This window comes from Balaenoptera physalus (genome assembly GCF_965194825.1).
Source record: "Balaenoptera physalus genome assembly, chromosome: 10".
Lineage (NCBI taxonomy): Eukaryota > Metazoa > Chordata > Mammalia > Artiodactyla > Balaenopteridae > Balaenoptera > Balaenoptera physalus.
In genome coordinates this window covers 68416869-68442918 of record NC_138889.1, presented here as the reverse complement: position 1 = coordinate 68442918, position 26050 = coordinate 68416869, and the positions used below count along the sequence as shown (strand labels likewise).

Sequence of the window (26050 nt, the reverse complement as noted above, 5' to 3'; positions counted from 1 at the left end):
CAGAAAAGCATTTTTCCACATCTTATTCAACCTAACAAATGATATATTTGTCGTTTTATCTACATGGCTGCAGTATTACACTATTGAAGATAACCTTCCTTTCATTTGTACTTTGGTGCAATTATACAGTAGATACCTCTTCTTCCAGAGAATAAAAATATTCTTGATCTAAACTTGAAATGGAACAAAGACATTAATAGCAAGTTCCTCGCACCACTTGGTAAAAGATTGCAATAAAAGTCCTAATAATATGTTGCTTAACATACAAAGAAGATGAGACATCTGCCACAGTTTCAGTCAAACCTCGGGAGGAATGGTTCAGCATGTGGGTTTATCTTCCTGGGGTTTTCACATATGATAGGTGGAATTGTACCATAATAAAGAATAGTCACCTTTTGCTCAAGAGACTCAAATATTGGACTCTTGCAAGGGAAACACCTTTTGGGACATAGTAACGTACAACTGGATAGGAGAAAAAAATTGCCTTAGGAAAAATCCACCACTGTTTGACCAAACACCTGAAATGTTTTTATCACAGCTTTCATATATTAAAAAAGTTTCCTGCGGAGATGAAGCTTATTCATGAAATAAAGCCTAGTCGCTATCATCCGAACCACGTTCTGAGCCCTGATCCGAGGCCTCGTTGTTGGATCCCTCGGGCTCGGATTCATTGCCGGAGCCTCTGCCGGAGCCTCGGCCGGACCCCTCGTTGTCAGATGCTCTCTCGGAGTAGCGGTCCGACTCGGCGCTGGGGGACGCAGGCCGAGAGTCCATCTCAGAGCCCCCCGAGCGGCTGCGCCCGGACTGCAGGGATTCGTTGTCAGACTGTTCGGAGCCCGAGGGCCTGCGCTTTCTGGCCGGCTGGTCGCTGTCTGAATCCTCATCCGAGTGCTGCCTCCGGGGCCGCCGGGGGCTGCCGGCCTCGCTGCCAGCCTCGCTGCCGGCCTCGCTGCCGGACTTGTTCTGGTTCTCGTCGGAGTCGCTCTCCTCCGAGGAGGCGCCCGTCTTCCGCCGCTGGCCCTCATCGGAGTCGCTGTCGCTGTTGCGGGGATGTCTGGCAAAGACAAACGCGCGTTAGACCAGGGTTCTGGCCGAGGGAGCCTTGACAGACCAGGGGTGCGCTTGAAAAAAGAAGGGCATTTAATGTCTTGAGCAGATCGCTGTTGACACAGGTGTTCGTTTTGTGATATTCCTTTGGTGCGCTTTTTTGTAAATGTGATAGGGTTATTAATAAAGAGAGGATTAAAAAGTTAAAAAGAATAAGGCACTTTAGCTCTGAGACAGAACATAGACAGTGACGGGTGACCGCACTGGTCATCCCAGGCACCCTTCATCAGAATGAAGCATTTCTCAATTTCGTATGCAAAATTATGAAAAGGAAGGGATACATTTATTTATCTTTATAAACCAATACACAGTGGCAGAGGTGCAACCCGGGACCTCACTGGGCTGCAGAGACTCTGAAGAATGCGCTCTGTCCCAAGGCTGGCTGGGAGGGAAGCTCCTCTGTGCCACTGCCATCTGTGCTAGAAGATCGCTGAGGAGCGGAGTCACCCTTTCTGTCCCAGGATCTGCTTCTGCTCTGGTGCCCTCCGCCATGACTAGACCTACTCAACATAGGAAGCTAGGGCTAAATAAAAGGGTTCTGCAGCTTGTCTTTGTACTTTTGCCAAAGTTCCCCCTCTACTTATCAGCTGTTAAGGGCAGGGGACCTGTGCTAATGCTTGGGGGTGCGGTGGCACCCAGGGAATCTTGGCTTCTTAGAGGAAAGGACATTCCCTTCACCACTGTCACAGCTGCTCCCCCACCAGGGCTATGGAGAGGAGGACATGCTTCTCCTTGGGCATATTCCTTGGTTTTGGTTTCCATGACAGATATTCCAAGAAAAGAATATTAAATCCTACAGGGTCAGTCTAAGAAGGGTGAGGGAGGTGAAACATACTACTCTCCCTAGAAATGAAAACATCCCTGCAGACCGAAGAAAGGCTCTTTGTGCTTACATCTGAAAGAAAAAACCTAGACACCCATCACATAACTCATTCTGTATACACGCTAAGGGCCAGTGGGCCCCTGGGATCTAATTCACTCCATTCCATCTGGCCAAATAAGCAAACACTTCATGAAGGTCTAACCATCACGTCTCTAATCAATGGACCAGTGTAACACTGTGGGCAAGGGTGAAACAGTATTTTAGGGAAAAGCAATCCAAATCTGTGTCAACCAGCATCTTCAGAGAAAAAGGGAACTGCAGATCTTTACAGATGCTTTACCCTACCAGACCAGCCCTGCACCAGGACCCTTAGCCCCTTTGACATGCTAATCTCTCACCCCTGCCTCACCTCTAACCAACCAGGACTCTCTCTTCTTTTTATTTTTAAAAAATTCTTACTATTTTTATTTTTTATTGAAGTACAGTTGATTAGGACTCTCTATTCTTCTTCTAAGACTTAAACAGCCTTTCTTCCACAAAAAAACACCTCAGTAATTCCCCCCACTACCTCAACTCCAGATTACATGTGGTCACTGAAGAGCAATAAATGCAAAATATAAGTGATAACCCTTTTCCCACTATAATGTAGTTTTGGTTTATTTGTCATTCTCCACTGTCTCTAAAGCACAAATTCCTTGGGGGCAGGGTCAATGTCTTTATCCTCTGCATCCCCAGCACTCAGCTTGCTATCTCATAGCATGGATGTTCAAATGTCTGTTGAATGAATGAATGAAATGATGGCCATCCGAAGAACCCAGCATAGTATGGTATTAAGAGTCTTAGTCTAGGAATCCAAATGCAGAGCTTGAGGGGCAAGTTCAGCACAAGTAAAACAGAATATTGTTTCACCAAGCAGTCTGTGAGCTAGAGGAGTCTACGATAAGCCCTCCACAGAGCAGGCAGTCCTGAGTCATCCCTGCCTGACAAGGGAGGAAATGGTCAAGAAAGTCCCTTTCTCCCTGTGACCAAGATCAGGCTACTCTTAATACTTTAAGCCAGTCAATGGCAGTGTAGCAAAATGACAGAACATTTCAGCTAATATCCACGAAGAAATGAGATTTCAGAATAGGTTTCCTTCTTTAAGGGACAAACATTTAGTAGGACAAAATGACAAGACTGGAATGAGATGTGTGCTCACGCTTCTTCCCACTCGAAGATTCTAAGAAGCTGCAGAGATGACATTTTGGCACAGTGACCACTCTTGGTTATCCTTCACTAGGAGAACATAAGTGAAAAATTCCTACCCTTCATCAGCAATTTTCAGTTTATCTTCATCAGATGAATCGTCACTTGATGATATTATGGCTTTGGATTTTATTTTCCCCTTCATTGAAGGAGGCAGACGTTCCGGCTTGGGCTGAAGAAAGAAGATCAAACGTAATAGATTAGTCAAGACTCTTTACGTTAGGATGTCTTGTTAAATTGGGTTTGCACTGCAGTGATACTGATACAATCAAACAGCAACCGACAAACTTCAAAAACAAGTGTCTGTGCTTGAAGACACTGCAGGGGAAGAATGTATTCTAGCGTACCGCAGCCTTCTATGCCTACTGGGGATGAAAACCATAGTGCTAGACACTTACAGCCTTCTTCTTCTCTGCTCTTGGTAGACGGCGCTTTTTCGGTTTGGGGCCATTTTCTGTTTCATCATCATCAGATCCTTCATCTCCCTTCGGAGGTCTAAAGTAGTGAACACCAAGAGAAAGTTTGTCAAGATTCACTCATGCCTATAAAACCCAAGACTTCTGTGCCATTCAAATAGTATTAGTCATTTTGAACACCCTTCTCTACAGGTGCTGGCCTTGACCAGACTGTACACCCCTCAAGGGCAGAGACCACAACTTACTCTTGCTGCACGTGGCTCGGGAGTCTGCAAAAACTGTATTTATGCCATGTCTGCTGACTAACTGAGTCACTGTTAAGCCCTCTTATTAATCTAAGATGAGCTTGAATCTTGCCCTTGGTGAGCGATAGAAGATGTGAGAAAAGACCCAGGCTCCAGACTCAACCTCCTTCCCCTCCTCTTTCTTCCCTTCCAACTACTCATCCCAGGCCTGCTAATATCCAGCCACAGCTTCAATTCCACAGGCCTGAATGCATTCCACAAGCAGAGTCAGACATGGGTTGGAAAGAACAGGCCTAGCTAAGACTGGAGGCTCCCGGACACGGAAGCACCATGGGAGGACCAGACAGCTTAGGGGCACTTCCATGTGAGAGGGGGGCAGGGCACCACTTATCCTAATAGCGGATGGCACTAGGAGGATTAAAAGGCCCTTCTTTCACATAAATTCACATTTTATACATCCTGTAAAACCAGGAGGTGGGCCATTGCTGTTTTACAGAGAGGAAACTGAGGCTCAGTGGCTTTTCTAAGATTTCAAAGATGGACACTCAGTGTGGACGCACTAAGGTTTCTCATCCTAAACTGCACAGATTTTCCAATAAATATTGCAATTTTCAGTCATAAGAAAGGCAATTACGACTGACTCGGACCTCTCAGAAGGAAAGCTGTGGACATGTGTGGAGACTCCAAGCACGCCGGGAATTTGGTAGTGGGGCCCATTTTAGGATTAAAGTAGGAAGTGGGGGAACGAAAGGCTTCCCTGTCTGGGGGGATCAAGTGATAAAAAGGTGTTCACAGATTCTAAACCTAAGATTCAGAAGGTGAAAGGTCTTTTGCCACTTTCATGAGGCGATTTAAAACCCAGGTGATTTAAAAGGTTATTCCATGACACTACCTTCTCCTCTTCTTCTTCTTTCTCTCGCCACCCTCCTCCTCCTCGCCTTCTTGCTCACTACCACTGCCCTTCCTTCTCTTCTTCTTTTTGGATATAGGCAGGTCTTCATCAGTGTCATCGTTGACAAACTCATCAAACTCTCCTCCCTTCTTGGACCGCTGAAACCCAAACAAGACCACAGTCATTGCTTTCCTGGCTGGTGGAACGTGGGTGGAATGCTGAGGTATGAAAGAGGCCACTTCCCATCAGTCCTCTAAGTCAGAGGTCTCCGACCCCCGGGCCATGGCCTGGTACTGGTCCGTGGCCTGTTAGGAACCGGGCCGCAGAGCAGGCGGTGAGCGGCAGGCGAGCGAGCAAAGCGTCATCTGCTGCTCCGCATCGCTCACGTTACCGTCTGAACCAACACCTCCCCCCCACCCCTCCCCACTGCCACCATCCGTGGAAAAACTGTCTTCCACAAAACCGGTCCCTGGTGCCAAAAAGGCTGGGGACCGCTGCTCTAAGTCACATGGAAGAAGTGCATGGCGAGGCCCATACTTTAAAAACTTGTAATTGGGATGAATGCCTCAAATAGCAAAAATCATCAACTACAAAGTTGCTACAAGGTAAACTGTACTCAGCTAACAGTGAAATGCATTTCTAAATACTGGATACCATTTAAAGCAGTCTCTATTGGAAAACTATCTTTTAGCAAAGGAGGAAGCCAAAGCTCAGGACTAAGTACTGAGTGAATTTAACCAATTAGCTTCGTTTCTAACTGGAGTCATATCTTACCCGTCCACCACTGCCACCTCTTTTCTTTTCTTTTGTTGCTTCAGTCTCTCCAGTAAACATAAGAATATTTTTGGTCTTCTCTACGTACTGGGCCCGCTGTTCCAAAAGTTTCTTTTGCTCTTCTTTTTCTCTGAGACGTTTCTCTTCCTATGAGGAAAAAGAGTAGGAGAAAACCTCATCAAAATGTTCTTAAGACAAAAAAATCATGGCTACCATCAGAAGAACTTCTCTTTTAACATACAAAGTGTATGTATGCACACCTTTAATTCTAGTATAACCGCAAACACAATACATACCTGTTCTTTGAGAAGTTTCTGCCTTAACAGTTCTTTCTCTTGTTCTTGTTTGGCCCGCAATTCCCTTTCTTCTTCGTCCTGTTTGCGTGCCCTGGCCACGTGGTACTGGGCCTGGCTCAGTAAGTCAGAGCATTGCCTAGAACATTCCAAATTTAGAGAAATATGTATGTAGCTAGTATACTTTTTATTAAAAAACTTAGAGCATCTGTATTCCTTACACACATTTAAAACTCTGAAGCAGGATCATTAGGTGATACCTATGGGAAGTCTTTTTTTTTAATTCTTCAGCCCTTTTCTTTTTTTAAATTTTTATTTTATATTATTTTTTTGGCTGCTTTGGGTCTTCGTTGCTGTGCGCAGGCTTTCTCTAGTTGTGGCGAGCGGGGGCTACTCTTCGTTGCGGTGCGTGGGTTTCTCATTGCAGTGGCTTCTCTTGTTGTGGAACATGGGCTCTAGGCGCGTGGGCTTCAGTAGCTGTGGCACGTGGGCTCAGTAGTTGTGGCTCACGGGCTCAGTTGTTGTGGCACATGGGCTTAGTTGCTCCGCGGCATGTGGGATCTTCCCAGACCAGGGATTGAACCCGTGTCCCCTGCACTGGCAGGCAGATTCTTAACTGCTGCACCACCAGGGAAGTCCCAGGAAGTCTTAATTAGGAAAATTAACTTAGTTTCTCATAAGCCAATACTGTCAACTATGTTAAGTTTGCAAATTATAACCGTCCTCCCAAAGCACAGCTAAAAAGATTCCCAACACTATCTTTACATGGGACAGATTCAGGAATCGTGTTTTGATTCTGACTACATAGCTGACATTAGTGAAATAGAAAAGTATTTTCCCATACAACTTAAGTACTTGAACTTCGCCATATTCCCTGAAAGGACCCTTAGGAAAAAGCCTTGGTCCAGGTTGGAGTGTCCCAGAGAGGAGTGTGAAAGACTGACCTCTGGAAGGTCAGAAGCCCGTTCACTACTGTGTCACTCTCCCAGTCCACACTGCTATCACTGCCTCACCCAGAGTCACCTTCCATAAATAGTAACATTACCTGGCTTCTGTAGCAGCGAGGGCCAAATCAAATCTCATTTTATCTCCAACTTTACTCAAGTAACTGAAATATCTAAATAGAATGAGAAGATAAAATACTTTACTTAAAAAAAAATTAATGAAGCATACCCTTTAGATTTTTAATCTGTTCTAAAAAAAATAGTCTGAGAGGAGGCTTACATACTGACTGAAACTTAATAAATACCTAATACTTAAATGAATGTATTCATGAAGGGCTGTTATCTCAATAGGAAAAATATATATACAACTCACTTAAAAAAGGACTCTCATCAATATACCACTCAATATTAGTAAGTTCATGATGATAAAGTTACAGTTAACGGTATCAGTAAATTCACAAACAACCAAAAATCAATTCCAGCAACGAATATTTACTAAACACCAAATTTACTAAATATGTCAGCATGGAGGTTAGGAGGCTTAAGCCATGAAAGCACTTACAATCTACTAGGCAAGGCAAGGAATACTTAAACGAGACTTCAAATAAGGCTGGACAAAACCTGAAAAGATGGCAGGTTTTAATTTTACCGTACACTGAACTACCAAATAAGTACTGCAAGGTTACATAAATTTTGAGCTGAGCTGAAAAAATTTATTCAATATTTAAGAGGAAAGGTCTTAATCTCAGCTTAAGTAAAACTAATATCGCATAAAAAGACACTAGTATAACAAGTAAAACCAGCATAAGTGGAGTCTAAAAATTTCTAGTGTGTAAAATCCTGGGTCATATTATTGTTAGGTCAATGAAAAATCTAGGGCAAGCTTGCAAAGCCAGCCAGCCAGTTCTAGGGGTCGGACTACAGGACCCAATTCTAGCAGGATCCTGGCTACGGTTGGATGCCACCTGGCGGAAGCTGTCTGCTTTGGCTTAAAAATCACTGGAATGATTCTAATAGAGAATGATCCTCTTTTGAGCCATGTGGGTTTAAAGAAACAAAGCATTTCAAAGGTTGTTCCTACAAAATCTTACCTGTGTGCAAGCTCCAGTTCTTTCACAGCATTGAGTACTTCCTTCAGATTACTCTTTTCATCTTTCAGGACAGAGGTAGCTAATCTTTGCAGGACCAAGGCCACATTAAACATGAGAACTGTATCACTGGGTGCCACGTGTCTAGCCTATAAACAAAAACAAAGCAAATCTTTCATATGGTATAATGACATGAAAAGGATTTTAGTCAAATAGAGTGTTAGGTGTGTAAGTATGTGTAAAACAGGATAAAAAATACAATGCAGCATAGGATTGAGTTCTCTCTTTTACCTTCAGCAGAGTCTGTTTGCATTCCTGTAACTTGCCACACTTGAAGAGGGCCCGGGCCAAATAGAGCACAACTTCAGTGTTCTGGTGCTTATAGAACTTTCTGAGGCAGTTTTCATACTACAATAAAAGAAAAAGTTAATTAAAACACAACAAGGATTAAATGATATTGTCATTTTGTGACAAAATTTCAAGCGATTTTAAAGCTATGTGAAAAGGTATTTTGTCTTTTGCATGGTTAATTTCAAAGACTAATTTGAGAATGAATTTTTACACTCACCAGCATACATTTTTCACAACATAAAAACCTGACAAGAAAAATTACATACTAGAAATAGTTCTTCCATTTGAAATTTCGACCAACACTTAAAGGTTAAACAGATTGGAAGGTCTTTTTTGTATCTTCAGCAATACTATCTAGAACAGGTTCACTGACAACTTATTAGAAGTCATACACCTGGCTCCTAAGGTGCTCTACCACCTTTCTTTAGGACTGGTGGAACCTACTGGCAACGAGAATGGTAAGTCTCACTGTTCTGGCTGTTAATTTCTTAGTAAAACCAATATAGCAATACTGGTATTAATTTTGCTGTGAACATATCACTTTCTGACTATGGAACATATCTTGTCATAGGTAAGTTCTTTTTTGTGGAAGATGGTTAGATGGTTTTTCCCTGAATATCTCTAGAAATTAATTTGCAGATCAAGAAGGCCCACCTCCAAAAACACAACCTCTGAGACTACCATATGAAATCTGGGTTCTGTAGGTCCCTGTGACCAGGACCTTTCCAATATTCTTAATACAATAATAATACCCATCCTTTTTAGAAAAATGGTTAACCACTTCCCAGAGCCTATCTTCTTTTTTTTTTTTTTAATAAATTTATTTATTTATTTATTTTTGGCTGCGTTGGGTTTTCCTTGCTGCACGCGGGCTTTCTCTAGTTGTAGCAAGAGGGGGCTACTCTTGGTTGCAGTGCGCGGGCTTCTCATCGCCGTGGCTTCTCTTGTTGCGGAGCGTGGGCTCTAGGCGCGCAGGCTTCAGTAGTTGTGGCTCGTGGGCTCTAGGGTGCAGGCTCAGTAGTTGTGGCGCACAGGCTTAGTTGCTCCGTGGCGTGTGGGATCTTCCCAGACCAGGGCTTGAACCAGTGTTCCCTGCATTGGCAGGTGGATTCTTAACCACTGCGCCACCAGGGAAGCCCAGAGCCTGTCTTCTAACTTTGGTCAGAAACCTGTTTTTTCTGACCGTAATAATTCCCCCATAAGAGCATTTTTACTTTTTACTATGCTAAAGATGCTAAGCATGACTCTTTTACTTCAAGTTCAAGTAATCAACAAATATGAAAAGCATAATAAAATTCTATAGCCATGGGCTTTCCTGGTGGTGCAGTGGTTAAGAATCCACCTGCCAATGCAGGGGACACGGGTTCGAGCCCTGATCCGGGAAGATTCCACATGCCGTGGAGCAACTGAGCCTGTGCGCCACAACTACTGAGCCCACATGCCACAGCTACTGAAGCCCACATGCCTAGAGCCTGTGCTCTGCAACAAGAGAAGCCACTGCAACGAGAAGCCTGCACACCGCAACCAAGAGTAGCCCCCGCTAGCCACAACTAGAGAAAGCCTGCGCACAGCAACAAAGACCCAATGCAGCCAAAAATAAATAAATGAAAAAAAAAATTCTATAGCCATGGAAACTTATCCCCATGGAGTTTCATTTTAAATGTCATTTAACCTTCCTGAAACTCAGTTCTCTCATCTGAGAAGTAAGAGGGTAAAACAAGCAAACGGATATTAAATCCCACTAACTTCTGGGTACTTACTGCTATGTGAGGCAAACTAGTGCCAAGTATGGTGCCAAGTATTTTTCATTCTGGATGCTCACAAAATTCTATGAGATTAAGGTACAATTATTTCTGTTTTATAGATATGAAAACTGGCTCAGAGAAGATGTCCTTTGTCCAAGACATGCAATTAAAGGTGGAACCAGGACTCACATCTCTGTCTGGACACCAAAGACTGGCCTTAACCATATACAATTATAAGCCTCTGAATAGACACAGTATCGCAAGAGATAGCACCCAGCTCCAAGGCAGGACCAGAATGGTTAAGGAAACAAGTGCTCAACAATGAGCACAGAATAAAAATATCTTGAAAAATAAGACATTACCATCTGAACGGCGCTGATATATTGCTTTTGTTCCACGTAGATATGTGCTAGGTTCAACCACACATCACTGATATCTGCCGTTGCTTCTCTTACTTGGGCAAATACATCACGAGCTTCACGGAAATATCCTTTGTGGGCCAAAACAGCTCCTAAAGTTATAAAAAGGTTCACAGAATTAGAATTTTCTAATTGTATCCAGAAAAACAACTAGAGAGAAATTCTGATCTACAAACATCCCTCCAAAAGCATTCATTTCACAAATTATTATCGATATCCAAACTGTGTAATTACCTATGCCATTAGCAGCATACAGATTCTTTGCATCATTTCTGAGTACTTGTTTGTAGATGGCCAGAGCACGATCTTGATGACGCTTTTCCTATAAAAAGATACAAACATTATTAAAAAAATCCAAACAAGAATCAAATAAGTTATAAATTTTGTTTTAAAGAGATGAAAAAAGATTACCTTTTCTCTATCTCGGGTGGGCTGATGCAAAGTTTGGAGCCAGACGTTGCCAAGGGCCAGCATAGAATAAGTGTCACTCTGAGTAGCTGGTTGTTTTAATATCCTCTCGAATTTCTTCTGGCCTGGACCCCATTCTTGTTTTGCCAAATGAAGATTACCAATCAAAGACCAAGCATCTGGATGGTCCTAAAAACACACATATAAAAAGAAGCAAAATCTGTAATTTGGATTCAGAGAGATCAATCATCTTTCCACAACAGCTGATTACTGGAGAGGTTTACAAGCTACATTTACAACAGTGTTTTTCAAACTGAGAGTTGAGATGGATCAGTGACTTGTAACATAAATTTAGTGTTTAGTTATCATCACAAGAAATGCAACAGAATGGAATACAGTAAAAATGCCAGTGTACTGCCTATGGAAAGAGCACAAAATGATTTGTAAAACTTTGATTTCAGTTGTCTGTATACACACGTGTGTATGTACTAGGCTGTGGTGTGAAATCTATTTCTTACCGTGGGCCACAATCCAAACGTTTAGATGACTTCTATACCCTTTAGTATCTTTAACAAGTAAATGAAAAACACAGGGAGATGCCAAGTCTAGAAATATGATAGCCATTAAAAGGAAAAACTGATTTACTGGGGGGAAATGGTGAAATAATTATTTTTCAAAGCTAAGAGTTAATATTACCAACCTGATTAATCTGAAGAGCTTCCTTAAACCAATCTGAAGCCTCATAAAAATTTCCTTTATCTCTAGCCATGGCTCCGAGGCGCAGATAGCCTGAAAATATACAAGTTTTCATGTTTAAAATATTAGCTATAAAGTAGAATCATAATTTTAAAGTCATACTTTTGAAACAATTGTTTTTCATTAATACATTAATACAATGAACAGAAAAGCCCCACAGGTGAAAATATATCAAGCATCAATATAATTAATAACCTAATAAGTTCAAGAGCAACTCTGCCACCATCAAGTCTTCCTGTTTGAAATCTCAGATTATCTCTTCCACTCCATTCCCCAGGCTACCACCCTGGACCAAGTCATCATCTCAAGTTATTTTAAAAGCTTAGCGTTGGGCTTCCCTGGTGGCGCAGTGGTTGAGAATCTGCCTGCCAATGCAGGGGACACGGGTTCGAGCCCTGGTCTGGGAAGATCCCACATGCCACGGAGCAAATGGGCCCATGAGCCACAATTGCTGAGCCTGCGCGTCTGGAGCCTGTGCTCCACAACAAGAGAGGCCGCGATAGTGAGAGGCCCACGCACCGCGATGAAGACTGGCCCCCACTTGCCGCAGCTAGAGAAAGCCCTCGCACAGAAACGAAGACCCAACACAGCCATAAATAAAAATAAATAAATAAATAAATAAATTAAAAAAAAAAAAGCTTAGTGTTGTTCTGTTTCCAATTTCTCTCTGATGCACAGCACTGTGCTTGGCATATGGCACTACAGTGAAAGCACAGACTACTAGGGATTACTGGTTAGAAAACCTGGGCTCTTACTGTGGCTCTTCCACTTAAATTAAAAAAGTGCCACACAAATGTTGTTATTTTCTCCAAAAAATGTCACTCTCTCCAGGAATCAACAATGGCTTACTACTGCCTATCAACTCAGTTCAAATTTAGCCTGACATTCAACTAAAATCTTATTCATTTTAAATCACTTTTGCATCCATAACAGTACGACAGGGGTCAAATTGCTAGCCCCTAATTTGACCAGAGTCAAAACATCATAGCTTTAGGTTCTTTTAAGGGAAGTACAGCATATAAAATATTTTTAGTTAAAAACTTACCAAATTTCACATTGTCTAGGTTGTAAAAACTCAAGGTAGGACATTTTTAGTAATAATTATTTCCAGGAAAAGCACTGTTCTTTCTCACTATTATAAACATTGCAAAATGTTTATATGAAATCAAAGCAGGACCCATCATAAAGATAAACCCATCACCAAATATGCCAAGGAGTTGTTAAAAGCCTAATAAAGGTAGCTGACCCACAGAAGATGGCCTAGTCTATAAAATATGGTCCAACTGGTTTTTAGTTGTTTCTTTTTGTTTCTAGCATAAATTTAACTGAAGCTGCATCTTTTTTTTTTTTTTTTTAAGACCACAAATTTGCCTTGAAGAAAAGGGGGCATATAACCTTCAAAACTGTTGAACTTTTTTTTTTTGTCGCACCGCAGCTGCACTGCGGGGCTTACAGGATCTTAGTTCCCTGACCAGGGATCGAATCCAGGCCCCCTGCAGTGGAAGCATGGAGTTCTAACCACTGGACCGCAAGGGAATTCCCTAAAACTGTTTACTACTGGTTCTAAGAAAGATTTTTTTCAGGCTAAATTTTTTGCTGCTGTTGTGGACATTTTAATACACACAAAAAAAGTTTAAAATTCCTACAGTCAACATAATTAGGATGTTCCCGTAAGATGTTTTTATATAGTTTTTCTGCTTCATGGAATTCACACATCGCCTCATACAGCCTGGCTAAATTGTATGACGTTGTAACAGAAATGGCATTGTAATAATGTTCATCATGCTCAGCTTCTGCCTTTGCACGATCCAATGATGCCAAAAAGTATTTCTAGGAGAAAGAAAAGAAAATTACATTGTTAAAAGACTTGATTGATACATAGGAAAACGTGTGCGTTGAACTTGATAGCATAAAAGAAGGGACTATTTCTACGTTCCTACCTTTGCCTCTCCCAGATTTCCAAGTCTGAAATGGAGGGCACCCACGTTATTCAGAATCTCTGGGGGGACATCGGCCTGCACTTTCTCCTGAAGGATCCGTGTCGCTGTTCCGTAGGCTGACAGGGCACCCTGTATTTTCATGGTGGACAGAATAAAGTGTAAGTGAAAATGAGAGGAAGAGAAACACTGCATCAGGCTTACCAAAAACACATCAGGTAGGAGACGGAAAACATGGCTAAATACCTGTATATCGGTCTGTTCTAAGATTTGTGCCAACTCAATCCAAGCTTCAACGTCATCAGGATACTGTTCTGTGACCTTCTTCAAATGGCCCTGGGATGAAAGAGATCATTAAGCTAAAGCATTCTAACTATAGGGTATGACAGTGAAATGTGGTAGCTACTCTACCCTGTTTGATAAGTCAAATGTTAGTTTAACTACAACAAACTCAGCTAACAAAACTGCGTCCATCATATTTCTATTAGCAATAACAAGAAATGAGGAATGCACATCTAGAGATAGCTAACAGAAGATAAAATTTTTAGATTTTTAAAACATACCTTGGCGATATCTCGTTTTTCTTGGTCTTCTGAGGCGGCATATAGAGAGCCAAGAATTTTCATAGTTTCATAATTATTAGGATAAGCTTTCAAAACTTTCTCAAAGCACTGGGATGCATTCTCTTTGTCACCTCGATAAATGTACATTTGTCCCAAACCAAAAAAAGGCAGCACAAAAGAGGATGAGGCAAACTGTGTGGCTTGATAGTAGTACTGGAAAGCTTGGTCATAATCTTCCTAAAAAATGAAATAAAACAAGGCCAACGATATGTACAAAAGTTTTTAAATGATTTGGAAAACCATTAAAGAATTAGATATTTAGAGAGGGTGTAAAGTTAACTTACCTGGACGTGGAATGATCTAGCCAACTGATAGCAACTTTCTGCTTGCATGGCCTCCACTTCTGTATTATGGAATGCATGGAGAGCCAAGTGCTGGACTTTACTGTAATCCTGAACAAGGAAGATCCAAAACTCAATTGAGTGAACCCAAACAACTCTACCAGTCTCAGTCATAAGGCTTCCTCAAATTTCACTTTTAAAATTTGTTCATTGAATGAACAATAGCAGCACTGTATCCAGAATTACAAATCATTTTCCTCATTCCCCTTGCTGATAAATTCAGGGAAGATGGGAACTAACAGTTGTACAGTACTTAACATTTCCCCAGTACATCTATTACTTCATTTAATCCCCACAACAATCCTTTGAGGCATTAGTCCCTATTTTTGTGATGAGAAAACCCAAGAGAGGTTAAGTCCTTTATTAACAGTAATGGGAGCAGTTACAATTTATTGAGAACTATTATATCCAAAGCCCTCTGCTAGGTATAATACTAATATTAGTTCTAAGCTTAATCAACCTCCCTGCAAAGTGTGTCATTATTACCATTTTATTGATGGGAAAATAGACACTTAAAGAAGTAAAGTTTGTTATCTAAGGTGAAAAGCTAGAATCTCAATTAAGTGGGGTTTTTTTTTTCTGACTCCAAGGCTATGTTCTATCACATGAGGGTAGCAAGTGCCAGCACTTGAACTTGTACTCAGCTCTATTTGAATGCATGGGTCATGACCTTTCTATTAGACCTCACTTTCCTTTGGATTAATCTCCCAAGTGTCTCAAAGTCAGAGTTCATACATCAGGGGTGGAAACAACTTTCCAGTTTTAATAGGAATGTGTTTTATTCATTTGACTAGAAATCTGGTCTGAAGTAGAGTTTTTGTTTGGTCAATGACCAGTTCTGACATTTTTTTTTTTTTTTTTACATTAGAAATAATAATGGGATTGCAGCTTTTATCAGGAACTGAGTGTTTCACATTAGATAAGTATTTAATATGCATACTACATTTAATCCTAACTACCACCCCTCACATCCTATACAGTAGGTATTATTACTGTTTTACAAGTGAGGCAATTAAAGTTTAGGGAAATTATTAGTTTATTTGCCCAAAGCCACAGAACTATATACAATGGTGATGCCAGAATTTGAACCAAGTGATTCAAACTCCACACTTTTAATTACATGACACAGCCTTTTGGCTTAATTTATATACTGTTCACTGGAATGAGTGTATGGAAATACCCTGCCTACCTTCTAGGGCTGTTGTAATGACAAACTGAGAAAACATATGTAAACATGCTCTGTAAACCTTAAAGACATATATTCAGTGCAAGATGACCTCATGACACCTGGCACAGTGCTGATCACAGATCAGGTGTTCAGTAACACTCAGATATACTGGCTTGATTTGCATATTTCACCTATGTAATCTTTAAGGTTCTGAATATACTGATTGTTCTCAGTAGAAGCAAGTCTTTATCTTCAGCAGTGGAGGGTGACTAGCATTGAAAATTAAAAACTGAGTTATTCTCATTTGGTTCAAGGAAGCTGTCCCAACAGCTGTGAGCACTGACTACTAGATATGCACTCAAATATTTAGAATCATCCGTCCTCTGTTTTTGTGCTGTTGTTGTTTTTCCAGTAAAAACCAAACTAACTTGTATAACTGTTTTACCTTAAACAGTAACACTTCATTTACATATGAGATACATTTCCATCCTCTCCCTAAGTAGTTGCCTTTTAGTACTAAAACAGTTATAGCATAAAGCTTAATTAATAATTCATTATGAAAGGAGAGTATGCTTCTACAGCCAGAGAGAGTAAAGCATCATGGCGAATAGCTGTGTGACCTCAGGCTATTAACTTTTGCTTCCATTACATCCACAAAATGAGGAAAATATTACCTACCTCATAGGATTATTTTGAATGTCATATAAATTCACAGCATGCATTTTTAACAGCACTTGGCATTTTGCAAGCATACGATGCATATTAATAGCAACAATAACAGCAACACAGCATCTATTACTAATAAGGACTGATGCAGTTTTGTGAACTTTTACCTAAACTGCTATTTAATTAAAGTTCTTGGTATAATTTAGCACCTGGTTTCAAAATGACTGATTAAACTCATGCTTACTAACTATATAAAAACTTTTTTAGTATTTGAGAAACCTAGAATGCCACTGCTTCTACAGAGTTAGTGGCAACTTAAAAAATTACATCATGATCAACGTGTGAAAATAAACAAGCAAAAATTTCACCATATGCTACACTCTTACTAAACTACTAAGACTATATCATAGATCTGTGCCTGTCTTCTCTCAGCTACCTAGTGACCTTATTCTAAAAACATAGTTCAAAAGCTTTTTCATTCTTGGTGATGAAAACTCTCCTTAATCACTTCCTCTTTCATTTCTTTACCACAGCAGGGCAGAGACCTTTATTTTTACATTTACATTTGTTCCCATGTCTGTGTTTTCTATGAAACAACTCCTTGAGTGCAGAAACCACGTCTTACTGAACTCTACATCCCTGTCGCAATGTTGGGTACAGTATACAGGGTCAATAATTATTAAATGAATGGATGAATGAATGAACAAACATACCCAGATACTAATTAGTATCCCCAGATACTAATACAAACTCTAACTTGGAAAAAAACTCTTGATTCAAATTTCTTTCCAAGTTAAAAAGATAAAGTATCACCTGCAGTACAGAAAAACAAAAATCAGGATTTAAAATTAAACAACTTTAACAAATGATTTCTCCTACCTTTTTGAAGAAAAAGTGATTTGCCAAGTGGTTCAATACCATAGGGTTGCTAGGATCAATAGTATAGGCTCTGGAAAGAAGTTGGACACCATTTTTGATGGAATCAGCCTAAAAGAAAAACAATGATGGCAGGGTTGAGTGAAATATTACTTAAATAGCACTTTTTCAAAGTTTCCTTTATAGTTGAAGAAATAAGATTATAAGATTATTTGTTCAGATAGCAAAATATAGCTCTTGTTTTAGTTAACTTTCACCAGGGATAAAAAATTTCAAACAGTGATGGTGAGAATGAAAATTGGCATAGCCACTGTGGGAAACAGTACAAAGGTTTCTCAAAAAACTAAAAACAGAACTACCATATGACCCAGCAATTCCACTCCTGGGTATATATCTGAAAAAAACAAAAACACTAATTCGAAATGATACATGCACCCCAAAGTTCATAGCAAGATATGGATACTGCCAAGATAATGGAAAGAACCTAAGTATCCATTAATAGATGAATGGATAAAGAAGACATGGTATATATATATATAATGGAATACTACTCAGCCATAAAAAAGAATGAAATTTTGCCATTTGCAGCAACATGGATGGACCTGGAAGGCATTAGGCTAACTGAAGTAAGTCAGAGAAAGATATATAATGTATGATATCACTTATATGTGGAATCTAAAAAATACAACAAACTAGTGAATATAACAAAAAAGAAGCAGTCTCACAGATATAGAGAACAAACTAGTGGTTACCAGTGAGGAGAAGGGGGAAGGGGAAACAGAGGGGTGGGAAAGTGGGAGGTACAAACTATTGGGTGTAAGATAGGCTCAAGGATGTACTGTACACCATGGGGAATATAGGTAAGATTTTGTAATAACTGCAAATGGAAAGTAATCTTTAAAAATTAAAGAAAAAATAATAAAAATAAATTCAAATAGTGAGGTAAACTTTTAGAATTTAGCTTTCTTAACAAACTTAACTGCAGAAACACTGGGCATTTTCTGCCCTTTGAAATTGGGTGCATGTAGTAAATATTGATATCACTGTCCTAAATAATTTACTGCTAAGGCAAATAATAGAAAAGACTCCAAAAGATTGCATTTTTTAACAGCTCTGTTGAGATATAATTCAATATATAATTCAATACTATTCACCTGACAAATCAGTCAGGAACTAGACAGTTTTTTCACCCACATACCTCTTTATTGTTGAGTTCTAGAACAGCCAGTCCCACCAATGCTCCCACACATTTGGAATTGAGTTCCAGGGCTCTGCTGAACGCCAGACGAGCCTTCTCCAGTTTGTTAAGTTTCACAAAGCAATGGCCCATTCCTAAACGAACTTCCGCTACAAAAATAAAATCAAGTCATTCAGTCTGTCAAACTAGGGCATTTTTAGGATTCAAATTTTTTTATTTTTAATTTTATTTATTTATTTATTTTATTTTTGGCTGTGTTGGGTCTTCGTTTCTGTGTGTGGGCTTTCTCTAGTTGCGGCGAGCGGGGGCCACTCTTCATCGCGGTGCACGGGCCTCTCACTGTCGCGGCCTCTCTTGTTGCGGAGCACAGGCTCCAGACGCGCAGGCTCAGTAGTTGTGGCTCACGGGCCTAGTTGCTCCGTGGCATGTGGGATCTTCCCAGACCAGGGCTCGAACCCTTGTGCCCTGCACTGGCAGGCAGACTCTCAACCACTGCGCCACCAGGGAAGCCCCAAAATTTTTTAAATGCTTAAACAGTCTCTATTTATGAGTTGCAAAATCGCAGAATTAACCTCAGTACAACTACGCTATAAAATCTTCGGGTGTATCACAAACTTGGTTTCACTGGAGGTCAGAGCATACCACTCTCCCCTCACACTTCCCAACCCTTACCCCCTCATCAGGGATACCTTTCTCACCACAGAACAGAACACCTATAAGAGTGGTATTTTTCTTGTCTTCCAATGCTCCTGGCTACACTGTACCTTCAATATCTAATTTTTAAAGAGCAATTTTTAAACAGAGAACAAAAAGCTTCATTAAGGCCTTAAATATAGTGACTGACTACGTGCACATCTGCAGAGCTATGCTTATAAATGCTTCCCAATTTCAAAGCCATGCCAAAACACAACCATGTTTCTAAGGATAACCTCTCCACTGCTCACTGGATCCTACCCCTTCTCATCTAAAGACACTGCTCCTGCAACCCTGCCCTATTTTTCCCACATCATCAAATTTTCCCTCTCAACTAGATCATTCTCATCCATATACATTCTCGCATCTTAAAAAAATCCCCTCTTGATTCCATTTCCCTTTCCAGTTGTCAATTCATTCCTACTCTTCCCTAGACAGTAAAACTCCTTGAGAGATCTACATTTGCTGCCTCCCAATTCCTTTCCTTCCCTTTTCTCTCTTGACTCCACCCCAATGAGTATCTCACCTCTACCATTCCAGTAAAACTGCTTTATCAAGGTCACTAATGATTTGTATGCTGCCAAATCCAATGATCAACTTTCATTCCCTATTTTACTCGGCCTAACAACAGAATTTGACACTGACACCCTCTCCTTCTGGAAACATTTTACATTTGACTTCAAAATTTGCTAAATGAATGAGATTTTGGAAAGAAAAATAGTATAGGGCAAAAAGATTATATTATGATCTACTATGCAGCTTTTGAATCAAATATCAATATTCTAAGTTGGATCATACACAGCCTAGACTTACAGTTTTTCTCTTACCTGGACATCCCGGGTTAGTTCGCAAGGCTTTCTTATAGTAAGCGAGAGCTCCTCTGTAATCCTTCTTGTTGAATGAAATGCAAGCTTTACCTGTAATGATTTTTAAAAATAAACATGCACTTATTAAAGAACACAAGTCTCATATGCTCTCTACTAACTCACCTAAATCAAATATATTTCTCAGTAAGAAATACTTGCAAATAGTAAAAATGATTTCATATTTAAACTTGTTTTCCATGAGGGTATATTAATCTATGCCTATAAATAGAACAGTACTATATTATGTTAAATGTTATAAAATAATTAAAGTCGCTTAGAGTTGTCCAAATAGATTGTTTATTGATGCTTCAGAAGTGGATAACAAATTATGCTTAACTGGTATATATCTTATTTCTGTAATTTCAACAGAAACAATGATCTATTGTAATAGTTTTATTTTTAATAAGGTAAAGCTCTTCTACTTTGCTGCCCAGCCCAGTTACTAAGGAGTCATCGGCAAAGAAATACATTCTAGGCGCAGCTGAAAAATATAGATTCCTAAGATGGTTGCCGAAAATGACTTACCAAGAAGGGCTGGAATATTATTTGGAGACTGGTTGAGTACGAAATGAAATTGTGCATCAGCCTGATCCATTTTGTCACCTTCAAGTAGGCAGAAGCAGGCTCTTCCCAACAAATGGTTCTGAAAAAGTAATGCATCATCTTAGACTTGACTTTATCCAGGACTAACCACAATTTAACACAAATGTGTAACATGAAAATGAAAACCATGTAGGAAGGAAGCGGAGCATCACACAAATTCCTCTATCAGTGTAATGTGTTTAAACTACCAGTAAGCAATTCTTAATTGCAAATTGAGGAACTATCCTGAAATGCAAGTTGTCTGTGCCAGGAACGATGACAAAAAGAAAAGTTCAAACTCCCTAAAATATGCTTGAAGTTCACCTGAGGATGTTGGAATTACCAACTCAACATGTGGATAAGTTTCACATGCTAAATTTGCCCATATTACTTCAACAGTACAAGGACCAAAGAAATTTCTATTTTATTAAGGAACCCTTCTTTTTGACTATTCTTATCAACTATGTTATTTTAAGAAAAACTGAAAGAAAATCTGTTGCCTATTATACACATTTTACTTTCAAGTGGTATTTTTTTCCCTTTCATAAATACAAAGATATCTGACTTAATTTACCTGATCATACATAATAATTTTATCTGCCATCGTATACAATAGGGTTGCCTGTGTAATAAGATCTTTCTTGTTGTCCTTATTCTTCTCCTTCCGAGCCTGTTGTACGTAATAGGCTGCCAATGTATCCAAGCAAGTCATCTGGTCTTTTTCATGGTCTCTATAGTCCAAATTGCCATCTATACGCGCTGCTTCCAACAACTTTACAAACTCTTCTGTTTTTCCTTGCTTGTAGTATTCCAGCTATAAGGTAAAGAATCAAACTAGAATTACTGAAGGATATGTCAGTACAAAAAGTTGTACACAAATGTTTATAGCAGCTTTATGTGTAATAGCCCCAAACTGGAAACAACTAAATTGTTGATCAAAAGGTGAATGGACAAACTGTGGTCTATCTGTATAATGGCTACTGCTCGGCAGTAAAAAGGAGCTATTGGATACATGCTACAACATGGATAAATCTCAAACTAATCTTTAGTGACAAAAAGCAGATCAGGGGTTGCCTGGGCACTGTGGAGGGGCAAGGGAGAGGTGGGAGGAAAGTTTTAGGGGTGATGGATATATTCGTTATCTTGATTGTGGTGATGATTTCACAGGTGTACATATATGCTAAAAATTCTCAAATGGTACGTGTGAAATATGTGCAGTTTACTATAGATGAATTATACCTACTAAAGCTGTTTAAAAAATTATAATCACTACAAATGCTTCCACCTTCTTACCTAGCAATAGTTGATTTCAAACTAAATCAGAGCCCAAGAGAGAAAGCAATAGTGAGAGGGTATAAAGAATTCCAAAAAGAAAACTTGGGCTCTAGTTATAGATCCATCAAAAATTTTTTATGACTTTGGGTCTGCTGAATAACTTCCCTGGGCATCTGTTTCATTTATTAATAATAAAAGGAATATCCACCATTTATTAACCCCTTACTGTGGGCCACAAACAATGCCAGGAGCTTCATATACATTATCTCTAATCTGTACAACCACCCTTAAAGTGAGTGCTAACAACCCCCTATTTTAGATGAGGAAATAGGCTCAGAAGGTAGGTCATTTGTCTAGTTAGTAGCCGAGTTGGAATTTGAACAAAGGACTCTCTAATCCCAAAGCCTACATTCTTTCTTGTGTAACAACCTACAGCCCACAATGCTTCATGAATTTATTTTACTACAGGTGCCATGCTAACCCTCCAAGACTTCAATTTTCATGTAAGTGCCGTTAAAGGAGGCATCTGTACTAAAAAATACTAAGTTCCCTTCTGGTTTTAAAAAATATGTGACAAGCATTAATGTCTTGTTCTCCAAAGACTAGGAAAACTTAGCACTTTAAGTCAGGAGGGCACTGCTTATCACTGAAAGTACCTCTCTGTAAATCCATACCCAAGAAACTTTTTAAGAGTTAGGCTTGAGCACTGGACACAAGCCCGATTCCAGATCCACTTCTCTGACCCTTCAAGGTCAGAGGCCTCCTGTGTATCTTTACATGAAAGAGACCTGTGACAAACTTGCTTAGGAATAATGATCAAAGTATTTACTATATTTTATTCATAATCATTTACTATAATGTTCCCACAAAAAAGAAACATCATTATGCAGCTGGTGCTGGGGAGGGCAGAGGGTGTTAGATTGTTTAAATTGTGGCACCTCAATTTTTCTCAGTTTATCTACAAACCATAAGCCAGTCTTCACTGAGTAATCATTAAATAATCAAATGCTCAATATAGAGTACTCTTTAACTTAAATGAATTCTGCTTTTACCAACATACACTAATTTACCAGAGGCCAACACATCACTTAGTAAACTGGTCTTTAATACAATTAACTTCCATATACATGGTGCTATCTATCATTCACCCAAGCTGGCTATTACCGTATCTGAAAACAGAACCATGTATTTTTTCCAGTCAACATATAAAAAATATTTGTTACATGAATACTCACCGCCAAAGCAATCCATATGTGCAGTTGTGTGTGTTCCTGTTTCAGAATACTGATAACTTCATCTCCCTCCGGTAACTGATCGAAGTCAAGTTCAATGACCTAAAATACAAAATGTAGGTTTTAACTCTTATTTTTCTTTTTTAAATTCACATTTCTTCTTTGACTGCTGCTTTCCTAAAGATACATCAGTATGGTTATACATAGGATTTGTGTTCACTTTCAATAGGGCTGAACAAGCATACATGAAGAAACGTTTAAGGAGCATATGACAAATACGTTATATGGTAATATTAAAGCATAGCAAACAAACCCTGCTAGTTGTCCTCATGTCACTAGAACTATAAAATGCTACGGAAGCTTTGCTTACTGAAAAAACTAAAAGGAAACCCTGTGTAACGTATAACGCAGGTAAAGTACAGATAAGCACCCCAGAGACTCATGCCACAGACTCTGAGACTCGGTCTGACAACTTTTTTGTTTTAATTTATTTTTATTTTTGGCTGCATTGGGTCTTTGTTGCTGCACGTGGTCTTTCTCTAGCCGTGGGGAGCAGGGTCTACTCTTCATTGCGGTGTGCATGAGCTTCTCCTTGTGGTGGCTTCTCTTATGCCTAGAGCACAGGCTCTAGGCATGCGGGCTTCAGCAGCTGTGGCTCGCAGTCTCTAGAGCACAGGCTCAGTAGTTGTGGCGCACAGGCTTAGTTGCTCCGTGGCATGTGGGATCTTCCCGGACCAGGGATCGAACCCATGTCGCCTGCATTGGCAGAAGGATTCTTAACCACTGCGCCACTAGGGAAGTCTCGGTCTGACAACTTGAGAAGCACAGTCCTAGAGGCAATGCAAAGTTGAGTGCCACCGTACACACTAATCATGGAGGTATCATTTGTATCACACACACTCCTGAATGTGGCACAAAAATAACAGTAGGAAAATGTTCTGTAATTAGATAGTGGTGATGGTTACACTACTAAAAACCACTGGATTTTACGGTAAGTGAAACATATCTCAATATTGTACCTCAATCAAAAGTAAGAGTATGAAATATCCAATAAGACAACATCAATTCTGAGGGCTTTACTCAGACAAGCCATAGGCCACCCATAAAAGAGGTGACAGGAAGGGAGACGGGGTTAATTCTATCAGCACACTGCAGCGGCTATTATCTTGGGGTCTCTATTTCGTTGATGGAGCCTTGTGTGGCAGATGTGGTGCACCATGACACTCGAGTTTCTAAGGGAGGAAGGGCGACATCCTATATATTCCCAGGGAGAGACACTTAGTTTGAGTAGCAGAGAGAACACAGTGACATCTGCGCCCACCTCTGTGATCTATGAGGTGCCTTACATTTTATCAGGCACTGTCACACCCCTCTGCTCCTGAACTAGGAAAAGAGCAGAGTACTGTCAAATACGGACAGGTTGGTGGGGAACTTTCAAGAACTCCTTCTCGGGGTGGCTTCGAGGTTGCGGGGACCTGATGTTCCCAGCCTGGGAGGGCACAGGGGCTGGGGAAAGACGTGATCGGAGCTTCGGCCGGGTAGTAGGATCTGGGGAGAGGGTGCTCTCGCTTCAGAAACGAAGTCGAGAGAAAGGGGGAGGGGGAGATCGTCCAAGTTCAAGGTCCCCACCCTCCCCCATTCTCGACACTTACCTCGTCAGTGTCCCGGAGGGGAATCTCAATGGATCCCCGCGACATGGCGAGATCAGAAGGCGAGCGGGCGCCCGGCCCCGCCGCTCCGCAGCTGGTGCTCCTGGCTTCTGGCTCGTCCAGAGGCTAGCGGTGGCTCGGGCTCCGGTCGTGACTGCCGCCCCGCGGCGCCGCCGAAGCTCGGGCTTCTCCTTCCCGTCAGCAGCTCAAACAACGAACAGCAGACGGCGACCGGCGACTTCCGGCAGCCCCGCCCCCTGCCCCGGAAACTTTCCCCGCGGGAGGACCTGTCCGATGGTAGGGCTCCTCCTGTGGCTCAGGTTCCCCGACTTTAGGAGGAGCGCTTAGAGGCTTCCGTTTGGCCTGGCCACCTTTCCGAGGACCTGAGGCTACTGAACCTGAAGCCTCCCTGGCGCCGGAATAAATACGCCGAGGGCGTATCCGCCCCGCCCTACGGTGGGCGGGGCGACGAATGAGGCGCGGATTCGGGGCCTGGCCACTGACTGACATGGGAATTCTGGCCAATTATAGCCATCCTTTCCTGATCCTTACTCTGCCCCCCGAACGCCGGACTTGGCCCCTGCCAGGTGGGCCTGGCCAGTCTCGTTTTACAATCTGTTGTAGATTGCCATGAATAATCCAATCATTAATTCCTTAACCCAATCATTGGTTGCTCGTTTAGCAGCTGCTATTCGTTTGTCATACATGTGCTACATTTGTGACCAGTTTAAATATGAATGTTACAGTGAATTCTGTAATCATTGTGGTAGTTCATGTATTTTGTGTGGGTTTTGTTTTGGGGTTTTTGTTTTTGTTTTTGGTTCTTTGAAGCATATGAGAATCTGCTAGATTTGTGATTTTAATAAAATTGTTGAATTGGATTAAATTTGTAATCAACGTTTTGATTAAATTATAGTATTTGACTAAATATATCTTAATTAGTGTTTTCATTAAATTATAGAATGTGATTAAATTAGATTGTAATCAATGTTTTGATTGAACCAGAGAGGAATCTGATAAAATAGATTTGTAAACACTGTCAGTTTTACCAAGTACCTCTTATATGTATCGGCTTCATCTCCACCACCTCCATTCTAGCCCAAACCAATATCATCACTTTCCTGCCATAGTCTCCTGTTTTACCCAATACTTCATCCACTCTTGGTCCCAAACTCCAATCCAGTTTCAGCATGTTACACACCTATCTTTAAAAAAATACCAGTTTGATGTTTGTGTTTCCTCCCACCTCCCTCAAAACCTTTAAGTGGAAACTTTGTTAAATTTAAGTTTTGATTAGTTGTCCAATACAAGCATAATACTAGCTATGTAGGTATGTAGGTAATTATAAATTTTCTAGTAGTCACGTTAGATAAAAAGAAGTAGATGAAACTAGTTTTAGTAAAATATTTTGTTTTACCCGATATATCCAAAATATAAC

General features: G+C 40.5%; 1 protein-coding gene across 3 annotated transcripts; it reads right to left on the bottom strand.

The window, feature by feature from the left end:
• Positions 1 to 460: 460 nt before the first annotated feature.
• On the bottom strand, positions 461 to 24852 carry CTR9 (CTR9 homolog, Paf1/RNA polymerase II complex component). 3 transcript variants are annotated; one of them, XM_082477301.1, is made up of 25 exons: positions 24616 to 24852; positions 22967 to 23065; positions 21031 to 21270; positions 20400 to 20517; positions 19836 to 19925; positions 18316 to 18464; positions 17121 to 17228; positions 14351 to 14458; positions 14007 to 14243; positions 13690 to 13779; positions 13447 to 13575; positions 13153 to 13336; positions 11451 to 11539; positions 10754 to 10939; positions 10577 to 10664; positions 10286 to 10434; positions 8119 to 8235; positions 7831 to 7976; positions 6841 to 6912; positions 5799 to 5934; positions 5503 to 5649; positions 4729 to 4886; positions 3574 to 3670; positions 3235 to 3347; positions 461 to 1054 (listed from the first exon to the last, which is right to left on the bottom strand). In XM_082477301.1, exons 1-25 carry the CDS (start codon positions 24658 to 24660, stop codon positions 595 to 597), a joined length of 3555 nt encoding a protein of 1184 aa, XP_082333427.1. In that variant the 5' UTR covers positions 24661 to 24852; the 3' UTR covers positions 461 to 594. The 3 variants fall into 3 exon arrangements, with proteins under 3 accessions (XP_082333427.1, XP_082333426.1, XP_082333428.1); XM_082477300.1 differs by having other exon boundaries at positions 13447 to 13779; positions 24616 to 24803; XM_082477302.1 differs by lacking the exon at positions 6841 to 6912 and having other exon boundaries at positions 24616 to 24803.
• Between the last annotated feature and the right edge of the window lie 1198 nt (positions 24853 to 26050).

Coding starts and splice junctions, on each gene's coding strand:
- CTR9 (XM_082477300.1), bottom strand. CDS start 24,660: ATGTCGCGGGGATCCATTGAGATTCCCCTCCGGGACACTGACGAG. Junction 21,271..22,966: donor ACATATGGATTGCTTTGGCG/GTGAGTATTCAT, acceptor TTTACCTTATAG/CTGGAATACTACAAGCAAGG. Junction 6,913..7,830: donor GAACTGGAGCTTGCACACAG/GTAAGATTTTGT, acceptor CATTCTATTTAG/ATATTTCAGTTACTTGAGTA.